General features: G+C 40.7%; 1 protein-coding gene across 1 annotated transcript; it reads left to right on the forward strand.

Annotated features, from left to right (window-relative positions):
- Positions 1-925: 925 nt before the first annotated feature.
- LOC149302513 (ankyrin repeat and SAM domain-containing protein 6-like) lies at positions 926-27,674 on the forward strand. Its single transcript, XM_089482338.1, has 16 exons — positions 926-1,323; positions 4,097-4,599; positions 6,615-6,659; positions 7,470-7,674; positions 9,393-9,499; positions 10,812-10,960; positions 11,174-11,384; positions 11,464-11,513; positions 17,826-18,029; positions 18,742-18,868; positions 19,507-19,676; positions 22,327-22,516; positions 23,582-23,649; positions 25,882-25,998; positions 27,327-27,423; positions 27,625-27,674. Exons 1-16 carry the CDS (start codon positions 926-928, stop codon positions 27,672-27,674), a joined length of 2,691 nt encoding a protein of 896 aa, XP_089338464.1.
- The last annotated feature ends 166 nt before the right edge of the window (positions 27,675-27,840 follow it).

The following is a 27,840-nucleotide window of genomic DNA, read 5'->3' on the forward strand; positions in this document are numbered from 1 at the left end:
TATGTCAAATGGTTTTATGGCCCCTCTAACCAGGGAGTAAACTGACCAAGGATGCTTTGATTGAACCATATCTGTCCATTGGATCTCTGCTAGTTCAGCTAATTTACTGCTGAACAAATTCCCCAATTCCTCTGTGTTTATCTAAAGTCTTTGTTATTGTGTGAATTGTGCTTTTGTATTTAGAAAAGTCTGTGTTAGCTTCATTAATGCCTGAAGAAGAGACCTAACAACTTGGTCTCGAAAGCTCGCAATTAAACTCTCAATTAGCCAATAAATGGTATCATTTTAACTATAATTTTCTCCTGTTTTCTCAACGGCTAACACGGTACAAAAACTTTTTATCATTTTTTTTCTTTTGTTACACAAATAAGAATAGCCATTCTTTGGATTTACACCTACATTTCTACCCTGGCCAACGTGTCCACTACTCAAAGTTCAGTAGTCTGGTCCCCGGCTGAGCAGCACCACGAGCTGCGCTGATGTCAAAAGGTTCCCTGCGAGTCCCGTTTACGTCACGCACTTTACTGGAATGCCATGAAGCAGCTGACAATAACACCATCCAAACCAACTGCCCGGAATCCACGCACAGCTGGCTGACACATTCCACACTGGTGAAGAGAACTCTCGGGGGGCGGGGCTGGAAACACGAGCTCGCCAGTCCCCCAATCCCTTGCGTTTACCCGTACCGCGTCTGCTTAGTGCGCATGCCCCGGAGTAGCGGCACACTGACTGCAGCCAAAGTTCAGTATGTGGACTGTGGGGGTCTGTGCGGAATCGGTACAGGTCAGCGTGATCCCTGGGGACCGTTCCCTTATAGATTGGGCCCGTTCCCATCCGTGGAGATAACAAGGAATGTTTAGTGCGGACCTACTGCATAGTCATTCCGGCGGCGTTTGTCATCCCCTCCTGCATGCCTCCCGTCTCCATGGAGTGCACGATCCCTGCCCAGTGCCAGCTCCTGTTCCGAGCTTGCGAGGATGGCGATCACGAGAGCGCACGTCGGCTGCTGGAGCCGGGATCGGACGGCTCGGGGGTTTCAGGGTCGGTGTCCGGGGTCCGCAGCGGTGCCTCCTGTATTGGATCTCGCCAGGTGGACGTGTCTGGGCCATCAGACGCACTGCTCCCCGGAGCCTCGGGAGTGGGCTCTGCGCTACCCGAGTCGCCCCTTGTTCCTGTGGACTGTACTGATGAGGACGGCAATACAGCCCTACAGCTGGCGGCTGGTGGAGGCCACGAACCCCTTGTCAGGTTCCTGCTTAGGAAAGGGGCCTCGGTGGACAGCAGGAATCACTACGGCTGGACTCCCCTCATGCAGGCGGCCAGGTATACACACTGCGAATTATACCTTCCAAGGGCAGCAGGATCAGTGATGTGTAACACGGCTGTTGTGCAAAATACCACCCCCTGGAGAAAGAGATGCAAAACATAAAAGTGATCTCTATACATGTGTGTGTTTGGCATGTGTGCTTTGGGCTCTGTCCAAAAGAAAACTTGTGTACCCACGATCTTTCACAATTTACACAAATTATCTTTTTTCAAGAGGGTAACCCAACCAGCTGGTGCCTCCTGAAGCCCCCAAACAGCAGTGTTGGGTACCCCCCTTATGTACTTGCACGATTTCGTGTTCTAAAAGTGCATAATAATAATAATTATGATAAGAGAGGAATTAAGTTTTTCACGCTTACCTATACTGGCCAATTTGCTAGTGCAATGTATTGGTGAAACGTCCCCATCTACAGAGGGACATCTTGCCATTTTTCAGTGATAGGTGAACATTAGTAGGGTCTGTGTTGTGTTTTTATGTCATCAAACCTTAAGAGGAAATAAATGGCATCTTTGCTAAAGATAGTAGAGAGTGCAATGCGTGAAAGTGTAAGATTTATAGTTTTGAAACAATTCTTGGACGGAAGTCAGACCTTAATTACGCCACTGTGCTGATAGACCCCACTTTCTGCTATGTAATCTAACAGTGGTCCATAGTTTTCTCGTCTTGGACCATGTCTAACGCCAGTACCGTTTAGTCTAGAAACACATCTACTTGTGTGGTCCCACATGATATATAAACCAATGGTGATGGTCTGGAGACCAAGCCAAGGGCAGAGATGCTTTAATACATTAACTTATACCCTTCTGCAGTGTATGTTAGAGGTCGTTAAACTGACTTTTGGGAAATTAGAATAATCTGCCCCAGTTTTTGTCTAAGAGTGAAGAAACGTCTACTCTTGTGGATACCCCCATAAACACCTTCTTGTGTTGTATGTATAGTCTAATACCTTATGCCCACAAGAGCCGGGACCTTTTCGCCTTCTGTACCAGTATGTCTCGCTCATGCTGCTGTATATTGGCAGTTTTAATATTCTTGTTAATTTTGTATCCCTCTTAGATTATAAAATAGTGTAATATTACATCATGGCGCTAGCTGGATTGTTTATAAATGTAAAATTAAATGTATAAACAGTGCCATGCATTTTTTGAAAGCCACTAGCTCAGGATGTACGTTGCTATACGGTTTACTGCAACTACTTTATTTATTTGAACATTTGTTTTACCTCTACAATGATTATCGGCAGAATAAAACACTTTAGATACCCGCAGGCAACCATTTTCTTGTGCAATAGTAGGGGCTGAATACCTGATTTTCCGCATTTAAATTACCACACACTTGCATATTTGGTGTTTTTATGTGTAAAATTGATGCTACATTTACGGTTTTGGTTAAAAGGCTTCTGTATGTACTGATAATTTTAATATTTTTATTAAAAGGTTCTATAAGCCCTACTCTGTTCATCTCTAGTGTTTAGAACATAATCATGCACCTGAACGGCGACTCCTGGTTGGCTAATCATCTCCTCACTGTAAGAATGTGACTGCATCTTAGAAGTCGCTATTAGTAATGAAACTAAGATGGAATTAGAGATGCACATTTTTGGCTATTTACGTAATAACTTCTAGGTTTGGCTGAAATCCAAGTTAGAAAATATTTTGAAGTTACAGAGTAGATTCACAAATGAACACAAGACAGACACTTTTATATTTGATTTAATGTAAAAGTTGGTTTAAAGGGAGACGCTCATCATTATACACACTTCAATGCTGTGTACCCTTCTTAGATGAATTTTGTCCCCTTGCAAATGTTGGAGGGATTCGGTGTAATCACCCTGATTGAATTGGCCATCTTTAAACATATTAAGATTAAAGTATTTTGGCAAAGACGGATTAGCATGGTAACGATAGGCACTTAATTGTGTTTGTTACGGTCTCATGGTTCTAACAGGCAACTGTTAGATGTGTGTTAATTGGGCTGGTATTTCTCGAAGGCATTCAATGGCTTTTGTTTATTTGTTAATTATCAACTCTAATGTAGCAGCCGTTTTTTGGAGGGAAAATGCAGCTGTTCTCGTAAGGAGAGCTTAATGTTTTACAAGGTGATTGGAGGTAGTAGGCAAACTTTGGGTGAATTTCCATTAATGAAGTCCTATTACCTTTTGTTAAATATAAATACATTTTAGTAAAAATAACAAAACAAACTACTTTTAACCCTTCAAGTGTCAGGGGTCTGCACGCATTTTCCTTATGGGAGGCTAGGCAACTTTCTTAGTTTTACTATAGTTAGATATAAGGGGGAAAATTATAAACGGCTTACGTTTTTCTTTTTTTGAGGGAAAATTAAGCTATTCATCGATGCCTAGTCTGTCATAATATGATATAGTATGTGAGCAGGGCAGCTTGTAACTTATAAATTACACCTTTCTTTCTTAAAATATTGGGAGCGTGATAAAAATAACTGGCGAATTGAAACAAAAAACAACGTTATGTAAAAGAAATGTTTGTTTATGCCAGTGTCCCACAATACTATTGTTTCATCATTGGCAAAAGTGATGTCCACACTTGACTTCTTTGTTAGAAGAAACCTCCTAAGGTGCTTCCCAATTTTGGAGAAGTAAAGTAATATATTTTGGGATTCTTTTTTTTTTTTTTTTTAAATATCAGTAGTATACAATTTATTATCATACTAAATAGTGATTGTGTGTGCACCCTGAGAAAATAAGGGAGAAAATGAATAAGTAGTAACATCATTCTCTTCCTATACTTTCAGGTCAGGACAGCTAAATGTTGCTGCAATTCTACTGGAAAATGGAGCGGATGTCAATGCTCAGAATAGGCTGGGAGCCAGTGTTCTTACAGTGGCATCTAGAGGAGGCCATGTTAGTGTGGTCAAACTACTTCTGGAGAGTGGAGCGTTTGTGGATAATTACGATCACTTTGATTTCAATGTTGTGAGCAACAATAGTCAGAAGGAAGACATGCCAGACATAACGGCTTTAATGACAGCAGCCCAGCATGCGCACGAGGCAGTTGTGCGTCTCCTACTGGATTGGGGAGCTGACGTTAACTTTCGCGTGAAAACAGGCTGGAATCCTTTGATGCTGGCAGCTCTCCATGGGCGTGTGAGTGTAGCCCAGCAGCTAGTGGATAGGGGCGCTCACCCAGACCAAGTAAACATTTTGGAGAAGACCCCTTTTGAGATCGCACTCCACTTCAAGCATAAAGATATGAAGGATTATTTGGATTCCATAACAACAATTAGGCCTAAAACAGGTAGAAAATAATATATCTGCTTTTTATTATTTACCTCTACTTTTGTATAGTATAGGTAGTTATCGATCAATCTAAGTGTTTTCATCAGGCAATACAGGCAAATTTAACTAACATTTTGAAACAAAGATAAAAAAAACCCAGCAACAGTGAAATATGTAGGAGGTTCACATAGTGTTTCCTTTAAAGTGAACTTGCTCACTCGAAACGTTTTGCCTGCCATCTGGTCGAATGCAAACATGTGGGTTCAAATCGAAAATGTGGCACGTAAGTTTCCCTATTTAAAAAGAAATGATGATTGGGTATAAAATGATTTTTCCTAAAACTGTAATTGGTTAAGACAGGGCTTGACAAATTTGTTGTGAATCTAGGCGCCAGCTAAAAAAGTTAGGAGCCAGGATTTTTTTTTAAAACTAACAGTTGGTCAGGAGTGATCTGATCATCATCAGCCCACTTACTAAAATCACAGCATTTGAACTGGAAGCACCCTGGACTTTCAGGTCAGTGCTGTTTTTTTTTTTTTATTATTTTTTTGATTTTTTTTCTTTAACTCTTTCAATGCTGATGTTCCATTGGAGCACAGCATTGACTGATATTTAGTCCCCACAAGCTTGTGGGGACAAATGTTAACCCCTGCAATGCCACGAATGTGTCATACACAATTGTGGCATTGAAGGGGTTAACGCTGCACTGTCGCTCTCATGTGGAGACCAAAGAACCCTCTCCCCTGTCCCTGAAGCTGCCTCTGGCAGCTGGGACGCAATGGCTGGTCTATAGACCAGCCATTGCAGGGGGAGTCTCTTTGATGACTGCTGTAGGCTTCCAAGCCAACAGGAGTCATCAAAGGGCTTGTGGGGGCTCGTTTTTGCTGTTGCTGGTCTGCCTGGGCTTCCAAGCAGACCACCAGCAGCAGAGCCCCTTACAAAACGGGAATTAACCCCTTAATGCCGCGGCATTGAAGGGGTTAACGCTGCACTGTCGCTCTCATGGAGCGATCAGGCAGCAGGGGGGGTGTTGTGTCAGGTCCCCACACTTATGTGGGGACCCAATCAACACATCACCCCCTTCCCTGAAGCTCCCTGTGGCAGCTGAAAACGCGATTGCTGGTTTTCCCGCAACCGCGTTTTCAGCCTACAGGATCACTCTGTGGGAGTGATCTCAGGCTCGGAGTGGCTGTGCTGTTTGTCCCAGACTCCTGGGCAGACAGCAGCAGCGCCCCCGCGTGGTGACGCGGGGGCAATTTTTTTGTGGATGTAACAGGCTGACAAACACCTAGGCGCAGGGGAGGGCTGGCAGCCTAAGGCCTGGGGGGCAAGTCAAGTGAAGTGGCTCCGCCCCCTCGCACTCACCTTTCACCCCTCACGCTGCTCCCATCACTATGCGGCCATCAGACTGCTGGAAAACTTATCTAAACGGCTGCTGGGTGCTGATGCCACCGGCCGGAGCTACTTTTTTTTATTTATTTAATATGCCGGATCGGCTTGCCATATTAAAAATAAAGTATTAAAGTAGCGCCGGCCGGCAGCATCAGCACCCAGCGGCCGTTAAGATTCGATTTCCAACAATCTGATGGCCGCATAGTGATGGGAGCAGCGTGAGGGGTGAAAGGTGAGTGCGAGGTGGCGGAGCTTTCACCCCTCACGCTGCTCCCATCACTTGGCGGCCATCGCATACGGCCGCTGGGTGCTGATGCCGCCGGCCGGCGCTGCTTTAATACTATTTTTTTTTTCATTTAATAGCCGATCCGGCTTGCCATATTACATTTTAAAAAAAAAAGTATTAAAGTTGCGCCGGCCGGCGGCATCAGCACCCAGCGGCCGTTTAGATTATAGGCCTAGGCGCCAGGACAAAATTCTCTGTCGACCTGGCGCCTGGGATTTGTCGAGCCCTGGGTTAAGATGATTGAGGCCATACAGGCTGCGCACTGCCAGGTTATCCAGCACAATCCATGCATGGGACCTCAAAAATAAAGTTTAGGTATTCAGTTTCTAACAGTTATGCATACATGTCTTTTGCAGATGAAGAAAAGAGAAGACCTGATATATTTCATGCTGTGAAAATAGGTAAGTGCCTACCACGCATAGTTGCCGAGAGGATGGAAAATAGTATTATCTGTGTATTTAGATACGATGACAATATTTTGTTTTCAGACAATTCATTTTGTTTCCTTGCGGTTTGGACAAAATTGTGAGGGCTTTTTCCATTTTGAAATTAAACTCTGTCATGCTCTCTCTCAATGCCTCCTTTTTGGCCTACCACTTTGTCCTGTCTCATTTCCCACTTCTTCGCCTTTTTCACTTGCCTCTTCTTGTGAAGACAGTCCCTTGTAACCTTAGATTTATTTGGCCCATTTCAACTTCTGTAGAAATAAAAATGGAACTCTCTAGAAAAAATATCTTCAGTTTAAGGCAACGTGATGATTCAGCCACAAGTTAAAGCTGACATTTTAGTATTTCTCTACTGCAATGGCCAGTAAATATTGGCAATTCACCAAGTACAAATGGGGCGAAGGTTATGCTGTAGTACAACGTATAGTTGACGTATGGTCCCAGTAGTAACTGCACGCGTCCATGAATCTGTAATTTGGGGTTTGGGGATGCATTTATGTTTAAAAGTGATTGTAGTACAAAGTGGTCTAGCACTGTAGCAGCTATTTGAATGTTTCTGCTGACTGGGCCATTAAATTGGTTGCTTCACAAACGTCAGAATTACATTTTATATAAATTTGCCAGGTTTAATAGGTTCTCAGAGAGATTTACATTGAACATATGTTGCAAGTACCTGCTTCATCATAAACTGATCAATGTGACTGATAAACGCGTCTCTAATATAGAAATACATTTATGTAGACATTCGTTTTCATTTGTTCTTAGCGAATGTGCAGCTTGTTAAAGAGATTTTGGAAGAGGATCCAAATCAGGTGAATGCTGTCAATGCAGAAGGTGCATCTCCTCTGATGATAGCTGCAGTCACTGGAAAACTAGAATTGGTGCAACTATTGGTTGATAAGAATGCTGACATCAATAAACAAGACAGTGTCCATGCCTGGACGGCCTTAATGCAAGCCACCTACCACGGGTGAGTGGAAATGTGCATGTCTCGTTACCAACTGGAAACACACCGGAGAACCTGTACATGAACAAAAAAAAAATAGTAACGGGAAATAAGTTAAGGAAAGAGGTTAGGAAGTCCGCTCTAATTATAATATAAGGTTACGTGGTGGAGGAATGGGGGTTAATATAAGAAGACGAGGAAGGTCTACATATGGAAGTGGTCAAGGGAAGGGTAACGTTTTAGAGAAAAATGTTAAATGAAGACAAGATGGCTAACTTAGAATAAAATTACCAACTCTTGTCTGATCTCCCCCCAGATTATTGCCATGCTTTAAATCAATATATAACATTATTGTTTCTGGTTTTATATAGCATCGTCATATTTCATAACTTTGTACAATGGGAAGACAGGACAAAACAAGTAGTATATAACATAATTTGACTTAGGAGGGCCCTGCTCAAACGAGCTTACCATCTAGAGATAAAACATATACCGTATATTCCGGCGTATAAGACAACTTTTTAACCCCAGAAAATCTTCTTAAAAGTCGGGGGTCGTCTTATAGGCCGGGTACTAACCGGGTCCCGAATACTTACCCAGCCGGAGAGTCCCACGAAGCCACAAATCTCTAGGGGAGGGGCGAGTGGAGAAGCTGCCTCCCCTGGGCCGGTTTTCAGGGCCACGCCGGGGTAGGTGCAAGATCGTGATCTCCCCAACTAGCCCTGATCAGCAGGGCTGGTTGGGGAGATCACGACCTCCCTCTAACTAGCCCGACATTAGGGAGCTCGAGGTCTGGCACTTCAGACCTCGGCTTCCCTGCTCCCTAATCACTACACGCCGGCTATTGATGCCGAGCGCGGGGATGACGTCATGTCCCGACGCTCGGCATCAATTGCCGGTGCGTAGCGATGAGGGAGCAGTAAACAGAGGTCTGACATGGCAGACCTCGCGCTCCCACAACTGGATGGAAGAAAGAAGATAGAAGATGAGAAAGGTAAGAGATGGGGAGAAAGGGGTATGAGTGCAGTGTATGTATGTTGGTGTGAGATGGTCAGTGTGTTTGTGTGTTTGTAAGCTGGTGTGTATGTATGTGTATGTGTGTGTGTATATATATATATATATATATATATATATATATATATATATATATATATATATATATATATATACGTGTGTGTGTGTATATGTATATAATATATACGTGTGTGTGTGTGTAAAGGCAGGGGTGTGTGGTGAGGGCAGTGTATAAATGTGTATGTATTGACAGGCGTATGTTAGTATGTGTAGATATATATATATATGTGTGTGTGTGTGTGTAAGGGCAGTGTATGTATGTATATGTCTGTATAACAACCAGCCAATCACCGGTAAGGTACATCGCTTGCCGTGATTGGCTGGTTGTTGTACGCTGGGTAGAGGGGTAGTCTTATACGGCGAGTATAGTCCAAACTCTATATTTGAACTGGAAAAGTTGGGGGTCGTCTTATACGTCGGAATATACGTTATTTCTGAAGACTTTACAAAACGTTTTCTTTACTTCTCCAAGTTTGGTTTTACGTTCTGAAAAACAGTACCTGAAATGTCAGAATAGTTGAATCTGAAAATACTGTAGCTTAGTAGTAAAGTGTTTGAAGTGGAATAAAACGGTTCTCTGTTTTGGTGATGGTCACATGTTTATTTACCTACACACTCATGTTAAGGCCTCCACATTTTTAATGTGATTTAATTTTCTTTTGTAATAGAAACAAAGATATTGTCCTCTACCTTTTAAATCAAGGAGCTGATGTAAACCTCCGTGCCAAAAATGGCTACACTGCATTTGACCTTGTGATGCTTTTAAATGATCCAGGTTTGTATTTTTTAATACAAAAGCTTAAGTACTACTATTGTATTAAGAGATTATGTAGTTTATCCTGTACTGTGTACCGTGATTTGTAACATCCTAAGGACTCAGACTATTTGAAAGCACAACATTTCTTAATTGTTCTTTCTTGTATAGCACAAATTATATATATATATATATATATATATATATATATATATATATATTAATATATGTTTGTTTTTTTAAAGAGCTTTGTTTCAAAACCATACACACGTGTGTCATTAAAAATTATACATAGTGCGAATAATAAAACCCAGTATTGATTAGCCTACCGGTCCTGAGTTGGGAAATGCATCTTGCGTCGAGATTTTCCTGCTCTGTTTTCAGACAGATGTGTTTTTTTGCAAGCTGTGCCCCCCCCCCCCCCCAATCTGTAGTGCTGGAACTGTAGCCTTAACAGTCATCACACATTCTAAAATCACAAAAGCATATCTTTCTGAAAATCTGACAAGCCTAGGCCATTTCACAAGGGTCACTCTGGCGAACACCATCATTCTTTTCGCACCATCCTCAAAGCTGTTATTTTTTTGTGCACACTTTGGAGTTTCTTCTACAGGTTAAGAGCTGCTACTTAAATGAATGACTTTGAGCAACAGCCATGAGAACAATATCACCACGCATAGTCAGTTATGTTTTGCAATAGTTTACAAGGCCAAATTATATACTATACTATGAAGGAGTCGGTGGTGATTTCTGCTGACAGCAGAAATCAAGCTGTCATCCAACATCACTAAGGGACAGTGGGACATTTTTGGGGATGTGCACTTCCTTTGGTTCATTTCCACTTTACTCAATGAGGACAAACAGGGGAATTGTTCTCATGTTTGATTCCTATTTATGTTCTTTTGGCATGGAACTTACTGCAAACTGTGAGGGGCAAAAGTGAGGGGCAAAAGCACAAAATATTCTAATTTCACTTTGTCGTAAGAATAGATTGCTTAGATATATATAGATATAGATATTAAATAAGCACTACATACAGAGACCCTGGGGCCTTTTATAATCCTCATAGAGCTGGTCATACTGTTTGCACCTGATCATTGTGTGATTAACAGACAAGGTGGTCAAAACAAGACTGTAGAGCACTGTAGAGCACAACTTCACACTGTAGAGCACTACTTATCTCTCTTTGAATATACTTTATATAGTATGTCTGTAATCTATGTATTCCCATTGGTAGTCTGTCATCTACTCCATTTTGTATTGGAGTAGATGTATATTGTATATGATACATTTGCCATGCTTTCTTAAAGCGTCTCTTTTATTATCCTTGCAGACACCGAGCTCGTCCGGTTATTGGCATCTGTATGTTTGCAGGTGGACAAGGATAAGTCAAAACAGAAAAGCAAAAGCTCGTTGCTTAGTTCAAAAAGCAAACTATCTTTAAATATCCCAGTGCCACCTGATGATAAGGCAGGATTAAAGGTATAGTGCACCACTTACTCTCAAGACCTTTATCAAGTCAGTGTTTTGTATGTGTGTGTTTGCAGTTGGCCACAATTAAAGCTGTAAATCCTTCATTTCAACTCCCTTGATGGTTTTAAAACACAGGGAGAAAGGTGGCACATATAATCTAGAGCTCTCTAACAGTTCATGACTATTTCTGAATTTTCTTATTCTCCCACTGCTTTTTTCTAGTCGTGGTGGAACAGGATGTCTAACCGTTTCCGCAAGCTGAAATTGACTCAGACTCTGAGACACGGATTCTCCACCAACCGTCTAGTACCGTTCTCAGAAAATCCTAGTGTATCCCTTGATTCTGCGTTAAAATGTTCCTCGCATACAGAGACCCCCAGCCCACGCAGGCCAGACTCTATTACCGCCTGGACTACATCTAGCAAAGACAGCGGTAAACAGATCATGATGCAACTACTTAACAGCAGTGGCATTATGCGCATTTTTGCTCAATCGATTTGTCTTCCTTTCAGGAATAGGGACTACAAAGACTGAAAATGAGGATTTGCTTTTAACGACCATGGTAAGTTTTTATGAAATGCAAGATTCCCAAAATGGAAAGACGACAAGGAAACTAAACATTTTATGTAGTTTATTCTAGCATATTTTCTACTGTGTGTATGAATAATAGGTAATGTTTAACCCCTTAACGTCCATTGCCGGGTCAGGCACGTCATGCAAAACGGTCACTTAACGACCTATGACGTGCCTGACACGTCATCAGACTTTAACAAGCTTAGAAAGTGATCAACGATCACCTCCTAAACTTCAATGGTGTTGCTGGAATGCCTCGATCAGGAGGCATCCAGCAACACCAAATACTTACCCCAGGGTGGGCCGTGACCGCTCCGGAGAGCGGTCACAGCCGCAGCTGCACGCAGTCTTCACCATCCGCAAGATGGCGGCGGCCCGGGAAAAAAAATAATAAAGTTGAAAAAGTTCGCTAGACGGTCTCCAGACCCTCTAGAGAACTCTGGCTCCACTTGCAGGTTGAATACAGGTACTGCATTCAACCATACAAGTCAATGGAGCCCAGCTTTCTAATCACTGTGATTAAGCTTAAAAAAAACATGGTAACATTTAAAAATTATTATGCTTTAGAGGAACTATCCAGTTCCAGCAAAATGTAAAAAAAAAAAGTCCAAAAAGAGGAAAATAAATAAAAAAAAAAAATAAAGTTTATTATTATGAGCAAGTGCTAAAATTAGCGCTGTATCTTCCCAAAAATCCTGACGTGGAAAAATTTAAATAAAAGCATTTTCAAATACCCAAGGGGTGTCTAATTTAAAAAAATGAATGGTTTGATGGGGTAAATTGGAGTGGCCAGGCTCAAAGATAGGGCATAGGCACAGACTGACCGAAATGGGGGGAAAAAAAGCGCACTTCCAAAATGTGGCATTTTAACCCCAAACACCAGACAAACCCATACATGTGGGGTATGACTGAACTCGGGAGATGTTCCTGAACACATATTAGGGTGTTGTTTGATAGTGACGTATACCTGGAGCTATAAATTTATGCCCAAAGTACAATTTGTGTGAGAAAAAAAAAAAATACTACCACAAAGTGTGGCAAAGGCTGGTGGTAGAATCTCATGCATGGAAAGGGTTAAATACTACCATTTTAAGTACCTTGGGGTGTCTAGTTTTCAAAAATATATGGTTTTATGAGGTAAATTGTAGTGGCCAGGCTCAAAGATAGGGCATAGGCACAGACTGACCAAAATAGGGAAAAAAAAGCGCACTTCCCAAATGTGGCCTTTTAACCCCAAACAGCAGTCAAACCCATGCATGGGTGGTATCACTGTACTCGAGAGATGTTGTTGAACACATATTAGGGTGTTGTTTGATAGTGACGTATGCCTGGAGCTATAAATGTATACCCAAAGTACAATTTGTGTAAAAAAAAAAAATACCAAAAAAATACTAACACAAAGTGTGGCAAAGGCTGGTGGTAGAATCTCATGCATGGAAAGGGTTAAAATACTAGCATTTGAAATACCTTGGGGTGTCTAGTTTTCAAAAATATATGATTTGATGGGGTCAATTGCATTGGCCGGCTTCAAAGATACCCGAAATGGCACATGGGGGGAAGAATTACCAGATTTGGAAAAAATGGTTTTGAAATAGCAAAACGCTACTTGTACTTAACCCCTTAATGACAATTGCCGGTTCTGGCACGGCACTGAAGAACAAGTCGATTACGACAAATGACGTGTCCGAACCGGCACGTCTTTAAACGGGTGCAGAAAGCGATCTACGTTCGCTTTCTGCACCCAAACGGCGTTGCTGTAATGCCTCGACCTCCCCGGGGCGTCAACAACCGCCATACATTGTATAGCGGCGGACGCCCGTTTTAAAAGCGTTTAGGAGGCGATCAACGATCACCTCCTAAACTTAAATAGTGTCGCTGGAATGCCTCGATCAGGAGGCATCCAGCGACACCAAACACTTACCTCTGGATGGGCTGTGACCGCTCCGGAGAGACATCAGCAAGATGGCGGCGGCCCGGGAAAAAAAATAATAAAGATGAAAAAGTTCGCTAGACGGTCTCCAGACCCTCTAGAGAACTCTGGCTCCACTTGCAGGTTGAATACAGGTACTGCATTCAACCATGCAAGTCAATGGAGCCCAGCTTTCTAATCACAGTGTGATTAGTAAAAATAAATTAAAAAATTAAATAAATAATAATTAGAATTTTTTTTTAAAAAAAACAGTAAAATGTAAAAATAATTTCCCACTGATGTCACTATCAGGGGAACCGTCAAGTTGAAAAAAATTTGTAAATTTTTTTTTAAAAAAAGGCAAAAAAAATAAAATATATATATAAAAAATATATTTTTGTGAGCAAGTCCTAAAATTAGCGCATTAGCTTAAAACAATTCTTGCATGGAAAGAGTTAAAATACTGGCATATTAAATGCCCATGGGGTGTCTACTTTTAAAAAATGTATGATTTGGGGTAAATTGAATTGGCCGGGTTCAACAATGTCCCAATTAACATGGGGGGAAGGATGGCCACACATCTAATTTCCAATTAGAAAAATGCACACGTACCAAATGTGGCCTTTTAGTTCCCCCCAAAAATGACAAACCCATGCATGTGGGGTATCACTGTACTCAGGAGATGTTGGTGAACACATATTGGGGTGTCGTGTGACAACGGCATATACCAGGAGCTGTAAATTCATACATAACATAGGTGTGTGGGGGAAAAATACACACAAAAGAATACTACTGCAAACTTTGAAAAAATTCTGGTGGTAAAATGTGTGCATGCAAAGAGTTAAAATACCAGCATTTAAAATACCCTGGTGTGTCTAGTTTTCAAAAATATATGGTTTTGTTGGGCACATTGAAATGGCCCGGCTCAAAGATGTACCAAATAGGGCATGGGCAGTGGATCCCCAAATGCCAAAGTTCAACATTGAAAAATGCGCATGTCCCAAATGAGGCCCTTTTGCCCCCAAACAGCCGGGCAAAATCATTCATGTGAGGTATCGCTGTACTCAGATGTTGCCGAACACATATTGGGGTGTTTTGTGATAGTGACATATACCAGAACCTTTTAATTCATACCTGAAGTAAAGTGTGTGTGACAAAACAAATGCAAAAAAATGACTACCACAAAGTTTGACAAAGAATGGTGGTAGATATGGTGCATGGAAAGAGTTAAAATACTAGCATTTGAAATACCCTGGGGTGTCTAGTTTTCAAAAATATATGACTTGATGGGGTAAATTGCATTGCTCGGCTTCAAAGATACTCCGAAATGGCACATGGGGGGAAGAATTACCAGATTTGGAAAAAATGGCTTTGAAATAGCAAAACGCTACCTGTACTTATTGCCCCATAATGTGTAGAAAAAAGCAAAAAAACATAAAAACATTGGGTATTTCTAAACTCAGGACAAATAGTAGAATCTATTTAGCAGGTTTTTTCATTACCTTTTATAGATGAGTAAAAGATTTTTAAACTTAAAGTTAGAAAGTAATTTTTTTCTAAATTTTTTACCATATTTTATACTTTTTTTTAATAGTAAATAATATGATACAATCAAAACAATGTCATCTAAAGAAAGCCCTTCTTGTCCTGAAAAAAACAATATATAATGTGTAGGGCTGCAACTAACGATTATTTTAATAATCGATTAGTTGGCCGATTATTTTTTAGATTAATCGGATAAAAAAATTCTATTTTTTTTCAATTTAAAATAATGTAATAAAAAACGTACAATTTACACTTTCATCTCTTTATTTCAATGGCCTCTCTCTATTCACCTTCTTATTTTACTGACATAATAATAAAAGCTACAAGAACCCAAACAGTGTTTCTGAAACTAGGTTTTAATACAAAGTTATTAGTAAATATTAATTCATATGTTAACTATTTTTCATATTTAATAAAAACTATGAGAAAAAAGCCTTGTTTAAATTTTTTTTTATTTACCAAACTGCCCCCGGTTATGCACATCTGCCCCCCAGCTTGCCACTCTGCCCCCATATATGCCTTATACCTCTTATATACCAGTGATATGCCACTGAGCCCCCTGATATACCTTTTACCCCCAGATATGTTTTATGCCCCCCTGATATGCCTAATATCAATATGCCTTATACCCCCTATATTCCCTGGAATTCATAATACCCCCCATACACCACTCTGGCTCCTCCCCCCTCCCATACATCACTTTGCCTCCCCCCTCCCATACTCCACTCTGGCTCCTCCCCCTCCCATACACCACTCTGGCTCCTCCCCCTCCAATACATCACTTTGCCTCCTCCCCCTCCCATACATCACTTTGCCTCCTCCCCCTCCCACATACCACTTTGCCTCCTCCCCCATACCACTCTGCCTCCTCCCCCCTCCCATACTCCACTCTGCCTCCTGTCAGCAACGGAGGTTCACAAGACACCAGGGAGCCGGGCAGAGAGGCAGAGTGCCGTATGGGAGGGGGGAGGAGCCAGAGTTGTGTATGGGAGGGTGGCTCCCATACACCCCTCTGACTCCTCCCCCCTCCCATACACCGCTCTGCCTCTCTACCCGGCTCCGTTACTGACAGGCACTTTCACTGCAGCTTCATAGAAGGCTCAGCATAAGTGAAGGTGAGTAACGGAGGCTGTCTGTGCGATGCAGACCCCCACCGGCTGACAGAGAGGATGATCCTCTGTCAGCCGGTGGGGGTCTAAACGATGCGCACAGACAGCCTCCGATACTGCCCTTCACTTACGCTGAGGCTTCTATGAAGTCAGTAACGGAGCCGGGTAGAGATGCAGAGTGATGTATGGAAGGGGGGAGGAGTCAGAGGGGTGTATGGGAGGGGGGAGAGAGACAGAAGTGAGAGACCGGCCGACAGTGAGGGGAATCCAGGTCCCCTGCAGCATTGCGGCGATCAGGATTCTAGTGTTATAATCCGATCTCTGTTTGAGGTCGGATTATAATTTTTATAATCGATAAAAATCGATTCGATTAATCGATAATGAAAATCGTTGACAATGATTTTTATTATCGATTTTATCGATTAGTTGTTTCAGCCCTAATAATGTGTGTGGGTTCAGTAAACGGGAAAGAAGAAAATTACAGCTAAACACGAGCAGCGCAGAAATGTTAAAACGGCCATTGTCACGAAGGGTACAAAAAGTAAAATCAGCCTTTGTGACGTAGGGGTTAATGCTCCATAACGTGCAGAAAAAAGCAAAAAAACATAAAAACATTGGGTATTTCTAAACTCACGACAAATAGTAGAATATATTTAGTAGGTTTTTTCATTAGCTTTTTTGGATGAGTAAAAGATTTTTGGGGTAAAAGTCAGAAAATGTGGGTTTTTTTTACATTTTTCATCATATATATTTTTTTATTTTTTTTTTATGGGAAATTAGATATGATTAAAACAATGGTATCTGAAGAAAGCCCTTCTTGTCCTGAAAAAAACAACATATAATTTGTGTGGGTTCACTAAATGAGTGAAGAGAAAATTACATCTAAACACGAACACCGCAAAAGTATTAAAACAGCCTCGGTCCCAATGGTACAAAAGGTAAAACACAGCCTGGTCCTTAAGGGGTTAAATGAAGTGTGCTTCTAGCACCATCACAGTTTTTAAATGTTTCTGTCTTTGGTAAGTCTTTGTGAAATTCTGTGACATTCTTGACATCTTTGTGCTGGCTGTAGCTGGTGGCCCAGAGATAACAGGTGTAATTATGATCTCAGCTATTAAGTTTCTGGCAAAGATGCTAGCATGATGTATAAGGAAACCTTCCCCCTATAAAGTAGCTTCTGACTATTTGGTTACTATATTCAGGGCCGGCCCAAGGCAAAATGCCGCCTGGGGCGAATTTTAAAATGCCGCCCCTTCCTCTCCCTCCGTCCCTGCCCCCCCCATTATCTACCCTTCCTCTCTCTCCGTCCCCCCCCCCCCCTTTGTACTTACCTTTCAGCAGTCCTGCGGCGAGTCTCCCTGTTCGGTCTCGGTGCCGGCTTGTAATGCTGAGCGCCGGAAATCTTCCGGCACTCAGCATTACAAGCCGGCACCGAGACCGAACAGGGAGACTCACCGCAGAGGAGAGAGAAAGGTCGCCGAGCGGGTACTGACAGCTTGGTAAACGAAAACCACTCGGTGCCCCTTTCTCTCTCTTTCGCTTTTAAAAAAAAAAAAAAAAAAAAAAAAAAAGGTCAAAGTGCCGCCCCTTCAAAAGTGCCGCCTGGAGCGGTTGCCCCATTCGGCTCCATTGTCGGGCCGGCCCTGACTATATTAGTAAATCACTACAAGCTGTTTTTCACTGTTACAAGTGGGGGTAATACTTTTTTTTTTTTTTTTTTTTTTTTAAATCTCTGCAGTTAAGGAATGGTGCTCCGTGTACAAAACTTCCTAATGAAAAACTTAAAGCTGTGATCCCGCCATTCCTGCCTCCATCCAATTTTGAGCTTTGGAACTCTGATCGGTCCAGAATCAGCAGAGATGGAAAAATGGAACAGAGCAGAGTATCCATGCCGACGAGGCTATCAAAGCCAAGTTTTAACAGCAGTGGGAATTCTGATATTGTAAGTTCATGAGTAAATATATAGTTCCTTTAGGGAAAAAAAAAAACCGTTTGTGCATGTGGACCACTGCTGGTAAATCCACACTGTTGGTTTTACAAATGGTCCTTTTCAATACTTGCCTGTTTGGTCCAAAAGTGCTGGTTCCTAGATTGCAGTCGTGTAACATTAAAAATGGATGCATCCGCTTAGGCAATAACCTATCCTTTTGTCACATGACAAGCATCCCCTGAACGAAATATGTAGGATGCAATATTTTCCGTGATCATCCAGCAGTACCAGGAACAATGTTTCTAATGCTATGCTTAGTTATAAAAGGGCTTGGATTCAGCAAAACAGGTGGAACAGCAGCTTTAAGCCTGGGAGCATACCTTGCCAGGACATGCCATACACATGTATTTCATACAATTTTTGTTGTAATATTTATACATGTTCTTGCCTGTTCACAGGTTTGTTTGCTGCATTTGAAGACTTATACTAAACCTAATGAGAATCGATGCAGTTACATTTTGTATGTCCAGTCTGTTTTGTGAATATGTAGTGTTATTGGTGTTTTTCATGGTGCTTTGTATGTGGTTGGGGTGTAATGTTTTGTTTGTCTTTTTTTTTTTTTTTTCTTCTTCTGCTATTGGTTATGTATATTGTCTGTGAATCAAGGTTTTTGTTCTTAGGTCTGATATATCCTGTCATAATGATTTCTTTCTCAATATGTTAGACCTCTGTCAGTCGAGTACAGAGAACATCTAAGTTTCCAAGCTTGCCAAGAAGTCCAACATCGCCTTCGAATTCAGGAAACTTTAACCATTCGCCTCATTCCTCTGGTGGTGGAAACAGTATGGCAGGTACTCCTAAATATTTAAAGGGAATATTTTTCTCTAGAACTATGCATATTTCTAGTGGTAGTATGTATGTTTATCTTTTCATGCCAGATACCCTTAAAATGTGCTGGGTAAGACACTTATGGGTTTGTGACTTAGTGAAGGGAGACAGCCAGCAATTAGTCAATAAGACAAAGGATCAATGGGAATGAACAGCTGCATTACGAACCCTCAGTTACTTTAAAGGTTATTAACTATTTTCTGAAAGAAAAAACCTACGAGCTAGGATTAGTGTATTGAGCATCTTACTGCAAAAGAGAGATACAAACTGTTCAACCCAGTGAGATCTTATTTAGCAGGCAATGTGATAAGTGCCAGAACACCGGTAGCTGGTCCTAGGAAGAATAAAATATGGAATTGAGAGAACCTACATGTGCTTTTTTAGATTGAAACCTGAATAGAGATAAGGAAATCTTCTTTATCAACCAGTGGACATTATCTATGCAAGTACATTCTAGTTCTCTTAGTTAAAGATATAGCACCTTGATAGGTCTGTATTGCTTTCTGCTTAGAACTTTGGCAATTAAGTAAAGGCATAATAATATATTGTGATTGCTACCAATTGTCACTTTTTTCCCTCTCTTTTCTATCGCTTTTCATAGGTGGCAGTGCAGACAACGTCTTGTCTCAAATAGCAGCCCATAGGAAAAAAGCCGCCAGCTTGTCTGAGCAGAAAAAAACTCAGTCGCACAGCCCAAACAACACCACTTGTAAATCCGTCGTGTCAGAGCAGCAGAATGGCACTTCCACATGTAATTTGCATTTGCCAAAGGTAACGATTCTTTCCATGATCAAGTATTAATTGATTTTCAAATGGTTTAATTTTGCTGTAGATTCATTACAAGAGAATAAAATATGGGTCGTAGGCCATAGACTATTTAGCCTTATGCTTAGACTTGGCCAGCAAGAAACCTGAAAGTCTCTGTATCAGACAGAGCATCTACACTCAGGGAAAATCAATAACTAAAGAAGATGGACTTGTAACCTTTATTAATATGTATGATCTACAGCCGTCTAAATAGTTAGTGGCAGTTCCACCACACAAAGCTGATGAAACCAGCCACAGACTACTTGTTCATAGCTTTGAGTAAAGGTATATCTATAACAAAATGATGCCTAACTACAGATAACATTTGTACTTGGCATCTAATTAAATCACAGCGTCTGATGGCTCTTCTCGATGTATTGTGTATCTGGGTTTGCTAGGGACTAAGTGATAATAGATCAGAATCTAAACCCTTAGTCATTTTGATTTTCAGTCTACATCTTAGTATTAGGAAATGTATAATATTAAGGGTGTTCTGCTGGATAAGGGTATAATGCACAGAGGCAGTAGCACCACTAGATGGCGCACATGCTTGCAAATTAAATATAAATCCCAAAGTGATCAATGCAATATTAGATCACGCTAATTTAGTGGAATACACCACTATTCACAGCTAAGTCAACATCCAAAGTACATGAACAAAAATAACTTTAAAAACATACACTTTAGCAAGCTTGCTTTATTGTATATTCAAACCGCAAATTATTAGGTATGGTATATCCTCTTGTATACAAGACACCAAAAAAATCTAGAAAAGCAGGGCAAATGTGGTAAACCCATAACTACAGTTGTAAAACTATAGTTTTTACATATGTATTAATCTGTCTTTATTGATATATTGCTGCAAAAGAGCCATAAACTTAATTTCAAATGTATAGAAAAAAAGGGAATATATATAACGTATATATGTATATTTGTATGTATGTAGATGATCAGCCATAACATTATGACCACTGACAGGTGACGTGAATAACACTGATAATCTTGTTTTTATGGCACCTGTCACTGGGTGGGATATATTCGGCAGCAAGTGAACATTTCGTCCCCAGTTGATGGGTTAGAAGCAGGAAAAATGGGCAAGCGTAAGGTTCTGAGCGACTTAACAAGGGCCAAACTGTGATGACTAGACAACTGCCTACGAGCATCTCCAAAACTGCAGCTGTTGTGGGGTGTTCCCGCTCTGCAGTGGTCAGTACCTATCTAGAGTTGTCCAAAGAAGGAATATCGGTGAACTGGCGACAGGGTCATGGGCGGCCAAGGCTCATTGATGCACGTGGGGGTGAAGGCTGACCCATGTGGTCAAATCCAACAGATGAGCTGTAGCTCAAATTGCTGAATAAGTTAATGCTGGTTCGGATCAGAACACACAGTGCATCGCAGTTTGTTGCGTGTAGGGCTGCGTAGCTGCAGACCTGTCAGGGTGCACTTGCTGAAAAGCGCCAACAATGGGCATGTGAGCATAAGAACTGGACCGTGGAGCAATTGACAAATGTTGCCTAGTCTGATGAATTACGTTTTCATTTATATCACGTGGATTGCCAGGTACCTGTGCGTCGCGTGTACGTGGCACCAGGATGCACTACGGGAAGAAGGCAGAGGCAGTGTGATGCTTTGTGCAATGTTCTACTGGGAAATGTGGGTCCTGTCATTCATGTGGATGTTACTTTGACACATAATACCTACCTGAGCATTGTTGCAGACCATGTACATCCTTTCATGGACACAGTACTCTCTGATGGCATTGGCCCCTTTCAGCAGGATAATGGGCCCTGCCACAAAGCAAAAATGGTTCAGGAATGAACCAAGGTTTTGACTTGGCCTCCAAATCCCCCAGATCTCAATCCAATCCAGATACTGTGGGATGTGCTGGACAAACTAGTCCGATCCATGGAGGCCCCACCTCGCAACTCACAGGACTTAAAGGATCTGCTGCTAACGTCCAGATACCACAGCACACCTTCAGAGGTCTAACGGAGTCCCTGCCTCGACGGGTCAGACCTGTTTTGGCGGCAAAAGCGGGACTTTACACAATATTGTCATAATGTCGGTGTATACGTGTATGTGTAATATATATATATATATATATATATATATATATATATATATATATATATATATATATATATATATAATTACACACACATACAATATGGCGTGGACGTACACTAATAATATAAGTCTAACTAATATCCCAAAGAAGCGCAAATATGTAATTGGTCATTACAATTGTGACGGTGTTCCTGAAGGGAGACAACCATTTATTATATGTGATTTATCAACCCTGATTTTGTAAGTGGTGAAGTATTCTCCCCTAAATATAATGGCTTATGAAGAAAATGGGGCAAGACTGGTACTTTTTAGGGGCTGTTGCATTGTATGAAGAACAAATAAACATAGACAACATATTACAATGCAAGTAGACCTAATCAAACATCTGTTTTTTGGGGATTGTACTCACAAAGATGTTGGCTTATTCTCCTAAAAAGCCTTGAGGTTAACCATTGGTCTGTTAATACATTTCTGCTTCTTATTCTGAATGTTCACATCAGTATGACAAGACTAAATATAATATAACATTTCTTTCTCTTCTCAATAGAAAGTTGAAATTTTAAAACGACCTCCTTCTGGGACTTCTTCTAACTCTAAGAGTACCTCTCCTACACTGACACCGTCTCCCTCGCCCACACCAAAGGGGCGTCTTGCGGAGTCATCTGTATCCTCATCTTCGTCTCTCAAGCATTCCAAGAGCAGTGGTGGGTCTAGTAGTGGAACGATTACAGATGAAGGTAGGATGCACAAATAGGCAATAAAGTGTTCTCCTCTGCGCCATCACGGCATGGCGAACAGAGTTAAATTTGTCTTAAGTACATCAACAGGGCCTGAAATGTGCTCTCGTTTACAGGGAAGAACTCATACCTTTTGGGTTATAAATGGACAGTTCATTAAAGGCAGGCGGGGAAAGGTGGAGGGGTTTGTTGTAAGACTAACTCACAACAGCATCTGGAAATATCGCTTTCAAAATATGAAAATCAAAAATTCTGATCTGCTTGCAATTATGACCTTTTTAGATACATTAATATAACTGTTTTTAGTGCATCATCTCCTTGCACTATTAGAATTGCATGGTTGGTGCTGTTTTTGCTTGTCTTTCTTGATTAATCAGCTATGTTTAGAATGCCTCTTCTCAGAAATGTCACTAAAAAATTAATTCATCTCACACCAATCATACTCCTCCCAATGCGAAGAGCTGAGAAGTACATTTAACAATTTATATGTGCACAAATATATGTCTGAAGCTGGAACTGACTGTCACATAGAATAGAAATGTTACAGAGGCAGTGCCGTATGCACAGAGATAACATTATTAGCAGAGCTTTCCTGTACCTTTATATAAAAAGGTATCATTGAAGTAGAGTTGGCTTGTGCAAAGTATCTTACGGGAGGGTGGGGAGCGAAGGGGTAGCTGAATAATGTGTGATATTCCAAAAACTATTTCAAACACATCATTGGTCTCTGCAGAGCATTGGCAAACCACTGTTTTTGGTATTTTATTTTTAATGAACCCTTTCCTTGATCGAGCAAATGATATAAAAGCCCAAAGTACATTTTCTTTGGCACTTTTATAGTGAAACACCAGCCACCATAGGTTAACCTTTAGCTTGCGTAAGAAACGGAGGATGCTCTTTAATGGCTTGTATGGGTCTATTGGAATTGGTAGCTCAGAGTTGGTGAGCACAAATATACAAAAAAATGTATCTCAGTGCCGGGCAGGGATATATCCTAATGTGTTCTAGACTGTATTATCTTATGGGTAACACTGCAATTTTTGTTTTAATCTATGTGTCTTGTAGATGAGCTCTCTGCGATCCTCAAGAAATTGTCTTTAGAGAAATACCAGCCCATATTTGAGGAGCAAGAGGTAATGTGTACAATATTTTCCATTTCATTCTCTATGCTGATTTGGAGTAATGAATACATTTGGAGATGGAACATGTCATTCAATTAAATACAGATGTAGATGTAAAGGCATGAAGAAGAAAAAAAACACGTAGTTGTGAAAGGTAACTCACATGCTTAATTTACTTACAGCTAATTAATCCCCAAATAGACCAATGGTATCAAGGTGTTGTATAAAACCAGACTCTGGTCTCCATGTCTGGTCATTCTGTTTTTAACTGAACTATAAGGATAAAATAAAAGTTTTATGAAATTTTAAATGTAGGTAATAAGTAGCTGAAGGGGGTAGTACTTTATGGAGGTCTGACCAGTGTCTGTCTGACCCTTCTCATGATAGTTTTCTCTGGCCACAGGAAGCTTGCAATAGCTGCAAGCTACTATATGTATGCTTGTATACTTGTTCCTTGCCTCCTACAGCCCAGTTTTATTTACAGAGAAGGCAGAAGCTGTAACTAGAACGCTTAGTCACTGGGGCATAGTCTGTGGTCCTGCCGCACACTGACTTTACATCGACTCCTAGAAGTGGAAATGGGTACAGGGGCATAACCCCTCACCTTGCTGCCCCTCTTGCCCTGTAGAGGTTGTGACCCTACCAGAGGGACGCCCTGACTATAAAACGTTTATCAGGGAGCACACTTCATCGGCATTACCATAAAAGATCCACTCAATTACAAATGACTGACAACGATTACAGCCTGCAGGAATGTGGATTTTTGGAACCAAAGAAAATAAAACCAGGGTTTCTTTAATTGTTAAACTACAATAATGAATACTTTTGTATTTAATGTGCCGTTAAATTAATATGATCTTTATGGTCTCAGACTATTTTCCTCCTACCCATCTGTTGGTCAAAAGACAGAGATGCTGATGTTTCTGTAGAGGAACAATACAAGGGGAAACATAATTTGTGTATCCCCCATATGTTAATTAAACAACACATCTGATGCATGGAAATGTCTTGCTAATAGATCTATTCTATGCAGTAGCTGTCGGCGAACTCACACAAAGAGTAGTTTGTTTTTTTTACAGTCAGACGAATAGCAAAGCAGAATACTGTACAGAAATATTGATGTTATTGATTCCTAACACAGATAGTTTTGATTTAATATTTTGGCTATTTTCAGAGATGATGGCAGGGTTAGATAAGCTAAAAGGAGATACAAATGAAGACACAAGTAATATACACATTTCTCTTGACCTGCCGTGTCAGCTGGCATCCTTTAGAACCACTTAATCAAGCATGTCTCATTATACATTATCATGTATGTTACTGCTCATTAGCACAAGTATAGTGGATACCGCTGTATGAGCCAGGAACTCCATGTGTTGTACACAATTGTACATTTTTATGTTTTGAGTGCTCTAGCAGAATTATTACTTGTCCTATGTACTGCGTGTATAGTTCATTTCACACCTGGTAATGTCCATGCTGCCTGTAGTTGGGACCAAGCTGCTCAGCCGATCCCTGAGTACTATTAACTATTCACATATTGTCCCCACGACTTAATTTTTTTTTCTTTTTTAATAAAACAAATATTCCAAGCATTACTCCCAAGACATATCTATTGGCACTTAAGTATAATTCATGTTCTTATAATAGGAAAATAATTAGTCAGCAATGGTGTGATGGCCTTCCGCAGCAAATATAGGGTTAATGTGTGCAAAACATCTGTTTCTCTGTTACTACATTTTTCCTTTTCTTTTCCTGTTCTTTCTTGCCTTGGCTTGTATTTGCTGTCCTCCCTACAGTTCTGTCTCTGCCCTGTTCTACCTACTTTGGTCAAGACCCGGTAAGGATTTTCTTTACGTGGATAACCTTGTGTTAAAAGTGTGTTTCAAAAACTACATCAGACTTAAAATATGACCCTGGCTTCTAGGCAATACGCTCTTGAATAATAATTTTCTTTAAGTTACATAGGCAGTGAAATATATGCGCTTGGTGGTTCTCTCATATATTACTTTTGAGTTTGCAGGTTCTTACCTATTTCATATAAGCTGATGTATGAAAATGTCTGTTTGCTGGTAGGCATAATTAAAATGCTGGTAATGACACATCCAAACCATCGCATTAGAGCATAATGGCCATTTTATACTGCTAGGTCTCTTATTTGATTACCGTGGCACAACCATAGTCTGTGCGTCCAAAGAATATTGGGAACTGCACCTTTTAATAGGATGTTCTGCCTTCTTACAGGTTGACATGGAAGCCTTCCTCACGCTCACTGATGGTGATTTGAAGGAGTTGGGTATTAAGACAGATGGGTCTAGACAGCAGATCTTGGCTGCTATTTCTGAACTCAATGCTGGAAAGGTATGTCCTGAATAAACTGCAAGTCCAAATTCTCACTATAACTGAGTTGTGTGGATTTCCCTCAATCATCAATGTCCAGGTGAAAATGAATACTATGTCTATATTACAAATGGCACATTGTGTTTTTAAAATAAAATATCAAAAAAATTTCAAACTAAATTATTAAAAGGTAATACTGGTTTTAGTATGATAAAAATATTAAGAAAAAAAGAAATGCATTCCTTGCATCAGCATTCAACTCCTGTAACCTGGGAGCTCTGCATTTACACAGATGAAAGAGAATTAACTAACAAGGACACGGTTTTCTCCCCATTGGTCTCAGTCTCTTAACCATTAAGGTTACTGCCATATTTTAGGAGTAAAACACCATATGATCATGTGCCAGCTACAGGTACATGCTTAAGAGGTAATATCACAATGAGCTCAGTAGGATCAGTAATCAGGAAGTGGAAGCTGTTTTGCCCTCAAACCTCAGCAAAGGAGGCTTTTCAGAGTAGTAATAGCAGCTTTTCAGCTGAAAAATGACATATGGTCAAGGAGCCAGAGATAAAATTGTAATGCCAAAGTAAGGCTTAAACCTAAGCGCTGTGTAGATTGTTGGTGCTATATAAATAAGATAACACTGCCCATGCCATAATGGCAACATCGTGTTGTGGGGATGCTTTCCATTAGCAGCATCTGGACATTTTGAGAATCGTGGTCCACAACATCCAACCTGAATAATCTGATGAAAATCTACCAAGCAGAATTTGTCAAAATAACTCTGCCACTATATGCAGATATGGTACATATTTCCCCCCAAAGACTTTGGTTCTCCAAAATATTAATATGCAAACTTTTTTTTGCAAAAAGAAAACCAGTGTCACTATACTATCATACAGAATAACATTTCAGTGTTTTATGGATCAAGGTGCTGTGTGTGTGTGTGTGTGTGTGTGATATATATATATATTTATTTTTTTTTCCTCTTGAAATTATAAACTGTTCTACACAAAAGGCATAACTTGTCCTGAATATAGAACAATAGAGGAAAATTAGGGTTACACAAAGGCATAACCAAAATGCTTTTGTCCACAAAAAACCCGTTTTGTTAAAAGTAGGGTTGTTTGTGTGGGACTTGTAGGTGTACAGAGAATGTTAAGGGTGCGAAGCATGACTGATCTGGCTTAAGTATTATGTACTGTTAATGTATTACGACAGCAATATGTTCAGCACAGAACGAATTTATTGATCTGCTAACGAGACAAACACGAATTCTTAAGACACTGACAAAATGAGGGTAGTTTTGGGGGATTTGTTAAATCACCATTTTTCGCTTTATTCTGTAGGGCCGCGAGAGACAAATTTTACAGGAAACCATACACAACTTCCATTCCTCATTTGAGAGCAGTGCTAGCAACACCCAGCCTGCTGGAGCTCAGCAATGTAAGTATCACACCACAGGCTGTAAAGGGCTGAAGGAATCATTAACATAAAAATGCTTTCTGTCAAACCATTGGTGAAAAAGAGTTCACGTAAGTAAGAGCCATTAGCTCCGATTTCATTGAACATTAGATGTGCTGCGTTCTCAGGTACATTTGTCTCAATATAACTTCTGATTTTTTTTTATTTTTTATATACACATAGCCCCTTCTGTCTCCACCAAACCCAAAGTTCCGGTTTGTAACAAAAGGTAGTTCTGCAAAGAGGCGGTGAGTCAGACGTTACCAGAGACGGAACCCATAAAACTACAAGAGGGTTTCTTAACCGGCAGTGGACGCCAGAGTCTTGTTCCAAATGGCTGCTGTATAAAACATCTGTCACTGTTAGGCTGAGGTGGCTTAATTAGAGAGTCGTACGCAA

This window comes from Sceloporus occidentalis, unplaced genomic scaffold (genome assembly GCF_023333645.1).
Source record: "Sceloporus occidentalis isolate IW3139 unplaced genomic scaffold, rSceOcc1.0.p SCAF_18, whole genome shotgun sequence".
Classification (NCBI taxonomy): Eukaryota; Metazoa; Chordata; class Lepidosauria; order Squamata; family Phrynosomatidae; genus Sceloporus; species Sceloporus occidentalis.